Source organism: Eumetopias jubatus, unplaced genomic scaffold (assembly GCF_037043125.1).
Source record: "Eumetopias jubatus isolate StellerSeaLion01/CBP00866 unplaced genomic scaffold, mEumJub1_p1.0 scaffold_7, whole genome shotgun sequence".
Lineage (NCBI taxonomy): Eukaryota > Metazoa > Chordata > Mammalia > Carnivora > Otariidae > Eumetopias > Eumetopias jubatus.
Window position 1 is genome coordinate 1,965,462 of NW_028274813.1, and position 13,460 is coordinate 1,978,921.

Consider the following 13,460-nt stretch of genomic DNA (forward strand, 5'->3'; position numbering starts at 1 on the left):
CATTCCCCCTGCTTGTGTTCCCTCTCTCACTGTGTCTGTCAAATAAAATCTTTAAAAAAAGAAATGGGCAGAAGACATGAACACTTTTCCAAAGAAGACCTAGATGGCCAACAGACACGAGAAGATGTTCAACATCACTCATCATCAGGGAAATGCCGATCCAAACCACAATGAGATACCACCTCACAGCAGTCAGAATGGCTAAAATTAACAAGTCAGGAAACGACAGATGTTGGCAGGGATGTGGAGAAAGGGGAGCCCTCCTACACTGTTGGTGGGAATGCAAGCTGGTGCAGCCACTCTGGAAAACAGTATGGTATGTCCTCAATAAGTTAAAAATAGAACTGTCTGGGATGCCTGAGTGGCTCAGTTGGTTAAGCGGCTGCCTTCGCCTCAGGTCACGATCCCAGCGTCCTGGGATCAAGCCCCGCATCAGGCTCTTTGCTATGCGGGGAGCCTACTTCTCCCTCTCCCTGCCACTCCCCCTGCTTGTGCTTGCTCTCTCTCTCTCTCTCCCTTTCTCTCTGACAAATAAAATCTTTAAAAGAAATAAAATAAAAATAGAACTGTCCTAAAAAAAAAAAAAAAAACTACCCTACAATCCAGTAATCACACTACTGGGCATTCATCCCAAAAATACAAAAACACTAATTCAAAGGGATACATGCACCCCTATGTTTGTAACAGCATTATCTACAGTAGCCAAGATATGGAAGCAGCTCAGGTGTCTATCAACTGAATAAAGAAGATGTGGTCTATATACATATAATAGAATATCACTCAGCCACAAAAAAGAATGAAGTCTTGCCATTTGCAACATGAATGGATCTAGAGAGTATTATGCTAAGTGAAGTCAGTCAGAGAAAGACAAACACCGTATGATCTCACTCATATGTGGCATTTAAGAAACAAATGAGCAAAGGGGGGACAAAAGAGAGAGAGACAAACCAGGAAACAGACTCTTTACTACAAAGAACAAACTGACTGTACCGGGGGGAGGTGGGTGGGGAATGGGGGAAACAGGTGATGGGGATTAAGGAGCGCACTTGTTGTGATGAGCACCAGGTCATGTATGGAAGCGTTGAATCAGTATATTTTACACCTGCATCTGATATTACACTGTACGTTAACTAACTGGAATTAAAATAAAAACTTTAAAAACACCACGGGACCAGAAAAGCGTGCACATGAACAGCAAGGCAATTACCGTTTAACTTCAAGCCACGTGAGGAAGAGAAGCGATCTAGTGTGCGACTCGGTTTTGCACGTAGTACTTACGAAGCGGCCGCTGTAAAGAACAAGGGCACCACAATGAGGGTGTGGCTGCGTGGGCGACGGGGTCAGGTACAGGGTGATGTAAAGAGCTCTGCCTTTACCCGTTCCAGCAGCAATAATGACTACGGTGGAAATCGGGAAGAAGCAGGAATTACTTAATACAATACTTAGCAAGATGGAGGCAATTCTGGACAAAAAAAAAGAGAATGGTTTTCTTTAAGGATTAGAACCAGAGAAACAAAGGAGCTGGATTTTTTTTTTAAGCAAGCCTTTCAGTACTATTTAATTTTTTCACCACTCATGTAACTTTGGAACACAAACAAGCAGAAAACACAGGGACCCCACCTGGATCACCATGGCGCCCACCTTGGACCCTGGAAAAGTGAAGAACAAGCAGCCAGGTGAGATATCCTGCAAAAGACAGGTGGAAGGCTGACCTTCAAGCTCTCAGGCATCGCAAAGGGTTGTGCTGCTAGCACGGTACCCACCTCCTGCCCACAGCTGGGGAGCGCATTCCCAGGATGCCCCACCTGGACCGCTGTGGCTCAGAACTCAGCAAGAATGGGGACACAAGTGAGACATGGGCGACGGTGCCCAGAAGGTCATGACAGCAACACAGTGACACACACACAGTGCTGGCGCCCCAGCGGGCTTGCTGACCGTCGGCCCTGTGGACCCACAAGGCCCAACGGAGCACTGGCTGAGCCCCCAGTTTACAGGACCTCCCCAGACTGCCAGTTTCCCAGTCCCTCCACACGAGCTCTTGGTCACCACTCCGTGGCCCCCAAATACACATGCTTCTCCGATTTTCCAGCTTCAAACTGCCCAGCTGGAACCCGCTGGCTGAGGCGGACCGCTTCGCTCTCGCTCGCCCCGTGCAGACCCTCGCACCAGTGCCCCGACACCCGCATGAGCCAGCAAGGGCGTCTTCCTGCGGGCTTCACGGTCACTGCTGTTCTCGTGCAACCCTGACCCACAGGACTCTGCTCTCACGGGGGCCTTCACTCCCCTTTATCAGTTTTCTAAAGTCTGAGGTTTTAGAATGAAATACATTTTATATTTTAATCTCCTCTGACTAAAAACTGTCAGAAACAGAAACTTAGTCTAACGCTTTTATTGCTTTAACATAAATATACTAGTTGCCAGGTAATCTGATTTCCAAAATTTAGACTTAGAACTATAACGTAGGTAAAAATATGAAATATACAAAACTGAAGTTAGTTTTACCAAAATTAAATATTTTCCCTCACAGAAAAATAGAAAGTGCCACATGGTTTTGAGAAACACGCAGCTCTCCTTTGTGGTAAACTGAGGTTTGGGGATCTTGGTTCCCCTACATCCCAGGATTAAATCACTGTAACAAAAAGAACATACTAGCACATACCGGAACCTTACATGTTCAGCTATTTATATTTACCTTAACAGATTTAAAGCAAAACACAGCTCTTTTTCCAAACGAAGTCTTCTTTCAGCAGTTTTTCCCAGAATCTTTAACACAGTGATTTTCTGTTTCTAGATAGCCTAGACTTTCCAATCCTTCCCACTTGAACAGAAACACCACTCTCCAGCCACCACCCACACAGGAAGAGGAAGAGGGATGGAGAAGACCTTTCGGATGCAGCGGGCAAAGACCGTAACGTTCAGATACAGACAGCAGTCAGTCTGCATATGGAGCCTTTAATCCACCTGTCTGCGTGCCGGGTCTCGGCTCCTCGGGAGGGACTGGGTTACAACCTGCCAGCACACCTAAGTGCTGAGAACAATCAGTTTGTGGAGCTGGTAGAGAAAGGTGTTCTTTCCTCGGCTGCTCTCCCGGTCAGCCTGCTCCATGACCAGCTTTGGATCAACCTGAGGGGGCAGACAAAAGGACCAGTCAGACCTTTCTAGAAAATGGACCCTTCCGGACATCAACTAAAATAAGTAAACTGAGTAACTACAATCAGACACATAGACACAGACGTGTAAGACGGGAGAAAGTAGTCTTTTAGTTTCCAGACGTACTTCCAGAATGCTTCCCTTCTCTTCCGGCACTCACTACTGTGCGTCTGACAACTCACCTTTAATAATCCAGTGACCTCTACCTGAAGCTCGCACACACACCCCTTCCTGTGTACACATGAACTGCAGCTTCGTTATAGGCTTTTAAACATGTGTACATTTTCTAAAACACATCAACCTCAAAATAAAGTTCTGCTTTCAAATTAAGTCCTGCTATTAGCTTGAACACCCCAACAGAGTCTGCAGGAAAGGTGGCTTGTGCCCCTCCTGTCACCTGGGCTAAGCTCTGCGCACACAAGAAGCTGGCTCCAGGGTTGGGTCCTGAGGGCTCTGAAGAGGGACACTGGTGTCAAGGTGCACACAAGAGAAGGAAAGTTTCCTTTGGACTCAGGATGGGAAAACAGCACCTCCAGGAGCACCTTCTCACTTCAACTGTAGCTGGTTTATTTACAAAGACACCCTTGGCTCTAGAATTAAAGCTAGAAGCCCCTCCCTTAGTTCCTTCCCCTCAAGTAAAATTTTACTCAGTTTTTATAACTTTGCATGTAAATGTAAATGTGCACCTGCCAAGCCCATCACTCCTGGCAGCAGGCTGTCCCCACGGCACTATTTCTCACTCACCTGATTCCATTCGTATGGCTTTTCATGCCACCTAGGGACAACTCTCTGTCTTGGTTTCAACTGACAGAACAAACTAAAATTAAAAAAAAAAAAAAAGAATTAAATCATCTTAATTACATGTCAGTAACTGAAAACACTATGATTAAAAAAAGATTTATTTATTTTTGTGAGAGAGCAAGTGAGTGCAAGAGCAGGGGGAGGGGCAGAGGGAGACGGAGAAGCAGACTTCCTGCACAGCAGGGAGCCCGATGTGGGGCTCGATCCCAGGACCCCAGGATCATGACCTGAGTCAAAGGCAGATGCTCAAGAACTGAGCCACCCAGGTACCCTAAAAAAAAGACTTAAATCCAGAATTATAGCTGCAGTAAGTTTTTAAAAGGTCAAGATTTATGTAGTTATGACCAGAGAACATTTTAATACACTGTCCACTCAAAAACAGAAGAACGGAGCGAGGCGATACAGAAGACCAACTCCGTTCTCCCCGCGCCTTCACAGCGAGCGATGCTGCCCCGTCCCACACACAGCTGCCTCACTGAATGAAACACGCTATGTTATGTCATCTACTCTTAGACACCTGTGTCAAGTTGGAAATGCCACAAGCTTAAAAAGGCACGGAGAGACAGAGACTTCTAACATGACAGAATAAAGAAGTATGGAAATCTTCTTGCCCCCCAAACAACTACAAAATGTTGTCCAAAAACCCACAAACCCCCAAACATTTGAAATTCGCCAAAAGCAAGTAAGTTGAGAAGCATTCCTTCACAAAGAACCACTGAATTCAGGTAAAAAGAGTGGAGTCTGGGGTGGATTTCCTGCCTGGGGCTAGCTACCCCTACCACCCAGCAGCTCAGTCTAAGACCCCAGTGCTAACAGAGCCAGACTGGCCATGGAAACCAGCATTGTCACTGCCAGACTGAGCTTACTTGATTAGGCGTAGAGGGTGAAAAACCCTCCTGTCTGGCAGCACTGTCAGTAAAAATAGTAAACCTGCTAGGAAATAAATGGAGAAAGCCCACAGCTCTGCTAGCCTTAGGTCACGGTCCTGCTTGGGGCCAGAGCAGACCAAGAGACAATCTAGAAGCCCAAGAGAGAGGTCTTGGGAACGAGAGTACCAGAGGGCCAGACAGGCCCTCCATACATTTCCTGGGCAACTAGAAGGCCGCACACACATGCAGACAAGACCCACGACAGCCCTGAGCCAGCCACACAGCCCTGGATGACTGGGAGGCAGCACACACGCACAGGAAAGCCCTGGGAAAAGCCAGAAAGAGTTCAAAATTGTCTGAACTTTGGCTGCATTCCCCAAACTACACATACATCTCCCAGCAGAGGGCAGAAGCTTAAAGGCTTAAGTACTTAAGTACAACATCTGACTAATCACTGGCTGAGCACTAAGCAATGCACGCACAAGGACAACTCCTAGTAAGCCAGGCTGAAAATAAAAAGGAGAATTGAAACAAAAACAAAACCCAGGCATTAGTGGCCTCACAAGACGGTGGGAAACCTACTCTGCAGAATCCTGCAGAATCCCATACGGGGATCAGTACCCTACGCTACTATGCTACATCATCTAAGAAATGGGCAGGAGACATGAACTGACATTTCTGCAAATAGGACATCCAAATGGCCAAAAGACACATGAAAAAATGCTCCACATCACTTGGCATCAGGGAAACACGAATCAAAGCTACAATGAGATACCACCTCACACCAGTCAGAATGGCTAAAATTAACAAGTCAGGGAACGACAGATGTTGGCGGGGTTGCAGAGAAAGGGGAACCCTCCTACACTGTTGGTGGGAATGCAAGCTGGTGCAGCCACTCTGGAAAAACAGCATGGAGGTTCCTCAAAAAGTTAAAAATAGAGCTACCCTACTACTCAGAAATTGCACTATTTCTCCAAAGGATACATACATAGTGATTCGAAGGGGCACCTGCACCCCAATGTTTAGAGCAGCAATGTCTACAATAGCCAAACTATGGAAAGAGCCAAGATGTCCACGGACAGATGAATAAAGAAGTGGTACACACACACACACACACACACACACACACGATATACAATGGAATATTATGCAGCCATCAAAAAGAATGAAGTCTTGCCATTTGCAAAGACATGGATGGAACTAGAGGGTATTATGCTGAGCAAAATAAGTCAATCAGAGAAAGACAAATACCATATGATTTTACTTATATATGGAATTTAAGAAACAAAACAGATGAACATAGGGGAAGGGAGGGAAAAATAAAACAAGATGAAATCAGACAGGGAGGCAAACCATAAGAGGCGCTGAACTCTAAGAAACAAACTGAGGGTTCTAGAGAGGAGGGGGTGGATTGGGGTAACTGGGTGATGGACATTAAGGAGGGCGCTTCATGGAATGAGCACTGGGTGTTATAGGAGATTGATGAATCACTAAATTCTACCCCTGAAGCTAAAAAAAATATTTAAAAATTAAAAAAATAAAATGATCAATTTTCAGCAAAAAATTATGAGACATTTTGCAAGAAATAGGGATGTATGACCCACACTCAGGGGGAAAAAAGCAGCCAAAAGAAGCGGAGTGGGCCCAAAAGTGGGTTTAGCATACAAGACCTCAAAGCTGCCATCTTGAGTATATAAAAAGAATTTAGGAAAACCACACTTAAAGAAATACAGGAAAATAGGGTGACAACGACTCAAAGATAATTGCAGTAAGAATTAAAAACTATACAAAAGAAAAACCCCAACGAGAAATTCTGGAGTTGAAAAGAACAATGACTGAAATGGAAACTCCCTTACAGCTCTCCAACACCTGCAGACCTGAGACAGCAGAATAAAGCAGCAGTAAACACAAGGATGGATCGACAGAAATTAGTCTGGGGGCGTGCCTGGGCATCCAACTCTTGACACTGGCTCAGACTGTGATCTCAGGGTCCATGGGACGGAGCCTCATGGCTCAGCAGGGGGTCTGCATGAGGATTCTCTCTCCTTCTGCCCTCCCCCTGCTCACATGCACGTGCACGCATGCTCTCCTTTCTCTCTAAAACAAATGAATAACTCTTTAAAAAAAAATAGTCTGAAGAACAGAGAAATAAAAATTGAAGAAAAATGCCCAGGGCCTCAGAGGCCCAGCAAAACACCACCAAGTGTACAGACAGGGATGAGGCGGGAGCCCCAAAGGAGGAAGGAGGGCAAGCATGGGAGGAAAACAAAGGAGGCTGTAAGTAAAAGGACAGAAAAAATATGCATATAAACAGAAATCAGAGCTGGAGTAGCTACATTAATATCAGACAAAACTGACTCGAGGACAACAACTCTTTCCAGAAATGTCATAACAACAGAGGACTGGCACAACCTGAAGATGCAATAACTGTAAACGTATATACACATATCTGACCACAGAGCCCCAAAGACAGAAGAAAAGCTGACGGACTTGAAAAAAGAAATAATTCAATAATTATAAAGAGTTTGATACCCTATTTTGAATATTCATAGAACTAGCAAGAAAATCAGCAAGGTTAGAGGCTTGATGGCAGCCACCGCCCACCAACTTGATCTAACCAACAGCCCCGACAGAGACCCCCACCCCACAAGATCCCCGACAGAGCCCTCCACCCCACAAGATCCCCCACAGAGCCCCACCCCACAAGATCCCCGACAGAGCCCTCCACCCCACAAGATCAGGCACACAATCAAACTTTCAAGTGAGCCTGGAACACTTTCCAACAAAAGACTGTATCTATGCTAAGCCACAAAACCAGTCTCAATAAATTTTAAAATACTGAAATCAAAGTATGTATAGTGCCTACAGAGAAATAAATTATATATCAACAACATAAGGAAAGTTGAAAAACATCCCCAAATATTTAAAATTAATATACTTCTAAATAACCCATTTGCTCAAAGAATACACCACAAGGAAAATGAAAGAATATTTTGAAAAGAGTGAAAATACAAATAGAACATATGAGAAAGTACGCGATGCAGCTAAAACAGTGACAGAGGGATGTAGAGTTTTAAATGCTTGTGACAGAAAAGAAAGGTCTCAAAACAATAATCAAAGCTTCTAGGTTGTTAAACAAGAAAAAGAGCAAATTAAACCCAAAGTAATCAGAAGTACAGAAGTAATAATTATGAGAGGGAACATCAACAAAACAGAAAAAGGATAAACACTAGGAGAAAAAAACAATCCATGAAATTGGAAGTTAGTTCTTTGAAAAGACTTGACAAAATTGGTAACCTTTAGCTGAGTTAGTCAAGAAAAGAGAGAAGACACACATTATCAAAATCAGAAACAAAAGAAGGGATGTAACTACCAACTATACAAAAAATAAAGGATTGGGGCGCCTGGGTGGCGCAGGTGGTTGGGTAATTGGGACTCTTGGTTTCAGCTCGGGTCGTGAACTTGGGGTCGTGGGATCGAACCCCGAGTTGGGCTCCACACTCAGTGGGGAGTCTGCTCGAGATTCTCACTCTCCCTCTGCCCCACTCCCCACACGTGCACACGTACACGCTCTAAAATAAATAAATCTTAAAAAAAAGGATTATGAAAGATTCTGAACAACTTTATGCCAATAAGCCAGTCAATTTAAATGAATAAATTCCTAAAAGACCCAAATTACCAAAACTGACTTAATAGAAGCCATCTGAATAGACCTAAAGCACAAGAAACTGAATTAGTAACTTAAAATTTCCCCACAAAGAAAAGTCCAAGCTGAGATGGCTTCATTGGAAAATTCTGTCAAATGTTTAAGGAGGAAATAATAATTTTACACAAACTCTCAGAAACAGAGTAGCAAGGAATACTTCCCAACGCATTCTTGGAATCCAGTTTTACCCTGATACCACACCAAATATATCAATTATAGAAAAGATATCATTATAGAAAAGATATCATTATAGAAAACTATAAACCAACAACCCTCTTGAACACAGATGGAAAAATCCTTAACAAAAATATGTTGCAAACCATCTACAGATCTATAGAAAAGATTATACACCATGTGGAATTCAAAACAGAAATGCAAAGCTAGTTCTTAACACCCAAAAAGCGAGTAATACAATATACCATATAAATTGAATGACAGGAAAAAAAACAAACATGATTACCTCAAGGACAGAAAAAATATCTGGTAAAATGCAACATGCCTTCCTGATAAAAGCTCTCAGTACACTACGAAAAGACAGGAACTTCAACCTGACATAGAACCTCTATGAAAAACCTACAGCTAACATCATAATAGTGAATGACTGAAAACGGACCAAGACAAAGATGTTTGCCTTTCCATTTCCATTCCCATTGCACTGAGGGCTCTAACCAGTATAACAAAACAAGAAAAAGAAATTAGGAACACACAGTTCAGTAAGGAAGGAAAAAAACTCTTTACTCACAGATATGATCCTGTATGAGAGAGAAATCCTAAAGAATCTCTAAAAACTACTGGTACTGGGGCGCCTGGGTGGTTCAGTCGGTTAAGGGTCTGCCTTCCGCTTGGGCCGTGATCCCAGGGTCCTGGGATCAAGCCCCGCATCGGGCTCCCTGCTCCGCGGGAGGCCTGCTTCTCCCTCTCCCACTCCCCCTGCTCGTGTTCCTGCTCTCGCTGTGTCTCTCTGTCAAATAAATAAAATCCTTAAAAAATAATAAAACTAAAAACTACTAGTACTAATAAATTTAACAAGGTCACAGGATAAAGATCAATACATAAAAATCAATTCTCATTTCTAGCAATGAACAATCCAAAAATAAAATAATTTCATTCACAATAACACCCAAAAGACTAAAATACTTAGAAATAATTTAACGAAAGTACAAGACCTGCACATTGAAAACTATAAAAACATGTGAAGAAAAAACAAATAACTACTAAACATTCCATCTTCATGAAGCATACAACTCAATACTGTTAAGGTGGTAATCCTCCCCAAAGTGATGTGCAGATCCAATAAAATCCCTACCACAATTTCAGCAGGCTTGGTGTAGAAACTGACAAGCTGATCTTAAAATGTATATGGAGGGGCACTAGGCTGGCTCAGTCGTGGGGCGTATGACTCTTAATCTCGGGGTTGTTGAGTTTGAGCCCCATGTGGGGGTACAGAGATTACTTAAAAATAAAATTTTAAAAATAAAGAAAATGTATATAAAAAGGAAAAGAATCTAGAATAGTTAAGTATAATTTTGAAAAAAACAAGAACAAAGTAGGAAGACTAACATTACCCAATTTCAAGACTTACTATAAAGCTATAGTAATCAAGACAGTGCAGTATTGGCATAAGACAGACTTAATAAACAGAACAAAACAGAAAGCCCAGAAATACACCTTTACGACATTTGTGGCCAATTGATTTTTGACAGGTGCCAAAGCATTTCAGTGGAGGAAAGTAGCGCTTTTCAGCAAATGAAGTTGTAATGAATGGATATTCATCTGTAACAAAATGAACTGGACTCTCACATCTCACACCATATACAAGTGAAATCTCCAAACAGACCAAAAACCTAAATACACCAAGTAAATATGAGAGTCAGAGGAAAAAAAAACAAACAGAAAACTTCTGTGACCTTGGGCTTAGCAAAGATTTTTCAGATGTAACACCAAAAGCATAATCCACTTTTAAAAAAAGATAAAGCAGACATTATCAAAACTAAACATTGTATTCTTCAGAAGACACCATTAAGAAAATGAAGACGAAATACCAGGAAAATATCTGCAAATGGCATATCCGCTAAGAAACTTTTAACCAGAATGTATAAAGAGTTTCCACAACTCAATAATTAAAGACAACTCAATTTAAAAACGGGTGAAAGATTTAAACAGATATCTCACCAAAAAATATATAATTGGTTAATAAGGATATAAAAAGATGTTCTCTATCATCAGTCATTAAGGAAACACAAACTAAAACCACAGTGAGATACCATCGCACCTTCACCAGACTGTCAACAATAAAAAAGTATGTTGATGATAGCAAGTCCTGGCAGGGGCGTGGAGACCGTAACCATCTCAGACTGCTGTCCGGAATGTAACAGAGCACACACCATGGACAATGGTTTGGCTGTTCCTCAAGAAATTAACATGAGGGGCACCTGGGGGGCTCAGTCATTAGGCGTCTGCCTTCGGCTCGGGTCATGATCCCGGGGTCCTGGGATCAAGCCCTACATCAGGCCCCTGCTCCACAGGGAGCCTGCTTCTCCCCCTCCCTCTGCCGCTCCCTCCGCTCCTGCTCGCATGTGCTCTCTAATAAATCTTTAAAAAAACCAGCTTTACTGAGGTATAATTTATATACTACAAAATTAATCAATTTTAAGTATCCAATTCAATCATTTTACTAAATTTATGGAGTTGTGCAACCATCACCACAATTCAGTTTCAAATTATCTGAGTGAACTTTGGAGGATGATCAAAATGTTGTAAAACCGAGTCATGGTCAGGGTGAGCACAACTCTATAAATGTACTACAGTCTGAATTCTTATGCAAAACCCCACCTGCCTAACTGGTCAGGACATGGCCACCCTTGTTGACAGTGGCTATAAGGAGCTGAAAAGGAGCCTCAGTCACTGGTCCCTGCTTGCCGAGGCAGGGCTCTGTGCTGCCAGGACTCGAGTTGTGTTGGGCATGGAGCATCTGACCTGCTGGTAACATTCCACACCCTCCCACGTACGTTTTGGGTGAATTTCTTTTAGTTTTATAAGTACTTTTAATGTTTTCCTGCACTGTTTCTGATCTGGGTGCCAGTCCCTTGGGCAAATACTGAGATGGCATGTGTCAAACTTCATTGCAAAGTTCACAGAAAAATATTTTTATGTAAAAATGTGAAGAGAGAAAACTAAAATTAGCCTTTCTCACAATTGCTAAGGCAGCTTTGGATTTTTAATACCTTTTAAAAAGAGTACAATTGGGCGCCTGGGTGGCTCAGTTGGGTTAAGCAACTGCCTTCGGCTCAGGTCATGATCCTGGAGTCCCGGAAGCGAGTCCCACATCGGGCTCCCTGCTCGGCGGGGAGTCTGTTTCTCCCTCTGACCCTCTTCCCTCTCGTGCTCTCTCTCTCTCATTCACTCTCTCTCTCAAAAGATAAATAAAATCTTTAAAAAAAATAAATAAAATAAAATGAGTACAACTTACCCTAGAAGTTTCTGACGAGCATTATGCTGTAACTGTGCAATTCTTTCTGGCCCAAGAAACTTCGATCCATTTGGTCCATCACACACTAGCTTGTTAATAGCAGCCCTGAGAATATTAATCTGTAAATAAACGGCAACATATTTATATGGTTCTACTATAACTGAATTTCATTCTACATTTAAATAATTCATTAGCATTCAGAGTTGTCCATATTCTTTTTTTAAAGATTTTACTTATTTATTGAGAAAGAGCAAGCACGAACACACGTGTGTATGAGAGCGAGCAGGGGGAGGTGCAGAGAGAGGGAGACGGAGAATCTCAGGCAGACTCTGCCCTGAGCTCAGAGCCCATCATGGAGCTTGATCCCAGGATCCCGAGATCATGACCTGAGCCAAAATCAAGAGTCGGATGCTCAACCGACTGAGTCACCCAGACACCCCGAGTTCATATTCTTACGACTATCATCAATATGGTTTCTAGAGCAAATTATTAAAACAACACAAATAACATCAATAACCACTACCCTAATTTAAGAAATAGTAACGAAAGAAAAAATTAAAAATCAGCAAGAAAGGTTCAGAGTTTTCAGTCTAATCACACTTGTTAAGCTCATGGGGTCACACAACTCAAAACCTACCTAGATCATACATATTCCTCTCACTTTGCAATGTTTGTATTGAAGCCCAAGGGGTATCTCACCCCCAGAGATATGACAAGCCATGTTTTGTTATCAGTCTTTGCCAAAGTTTCATAATAAAACTTTCCATTTTGACTAATTTGAGATTTACAAGCGGAGCTGTGAAGACGGACCAGACAATGAAGAGTGCCCCCAGCCCAGGAGCAAGCGCTCACATCCCCGGTATGTGAGTCTCACCGAGAAGCCCAGGCTCCATCTGGACTGACCAGCCTCCCACCATGTCCCTTCTCTGTTCCAGGACCCGGCCCAGGGCACCACCCCACACCTGCTTCATGACTCCCCAGTGTCCTCCGATCTAGAGCAGTTTCTTAGCCTTTTGTTTTTCAAGACCTTGACAATTCTCTAAGGAGTTCTGGGCAGGTCTTTTCGGGGGATGTCCCCAGCTTGGGTTTGTGTGACATTTTCCCATGGTTAGACTGAGGTGATGGGTTTTGGGGAGAAGCCCCCAGACGTGAGGTACCTTCTCATCTCATCACACCGGGGCATGGGTGCCATCACCATGACAGATCACTGTGACGTTGACCTTGAGCACTTAGCTGAGGTGGTGTCTGCCGCGTGTCTGCCCATACTGCAAAGTCTCTCCTCTCCCTTCCCCTCCTCTTTTGCTTGGAAGCACATCGCTGAGTCCAGTCCACCCTCAAAGTGGCGTCTGGGGGCAGATTAAGCTCTACTTCCCAGAGAAAGTGTCTACAGGTCTACTGGGAATTCTTCTGTATGCAAGATCTGTCTCTTCTCCCTCATTTGTTTATGAAATCGTTTATTTATATC

At 43.1% G+C, this 13,460-nt stretch overlaps 1 protein-coding gene across 1 annotated transcript in view; it reads right to left on the bottom strand.

Moving 5' to 3' along the window:
* Nucleotides 1-2,951: 2,951 nt before the first annotated feature.
* The window catches only part of TDRD9 (tudor domain containing 9), a 113,725-nt gene continuing 103,216 nt past the window's right edge, over nucleotides 2,952-13,460 (bottom strand). The window contains 3 exon segments of the mRNA XM_028100421.2: nucleotides 2,952-3,123; nucleotides 3,895-3,967; nucleotides 11,996-12,114. Of these exon segments, the coding sequence (XP_027956222.1) occupies nucleotides 3,022-3,123; nucleotides 3,895-3,967; nucleotides 11,996-12,114 (294 nt within the window). The 3' untranslated portion in view covers nucleotides 2,952-3,021.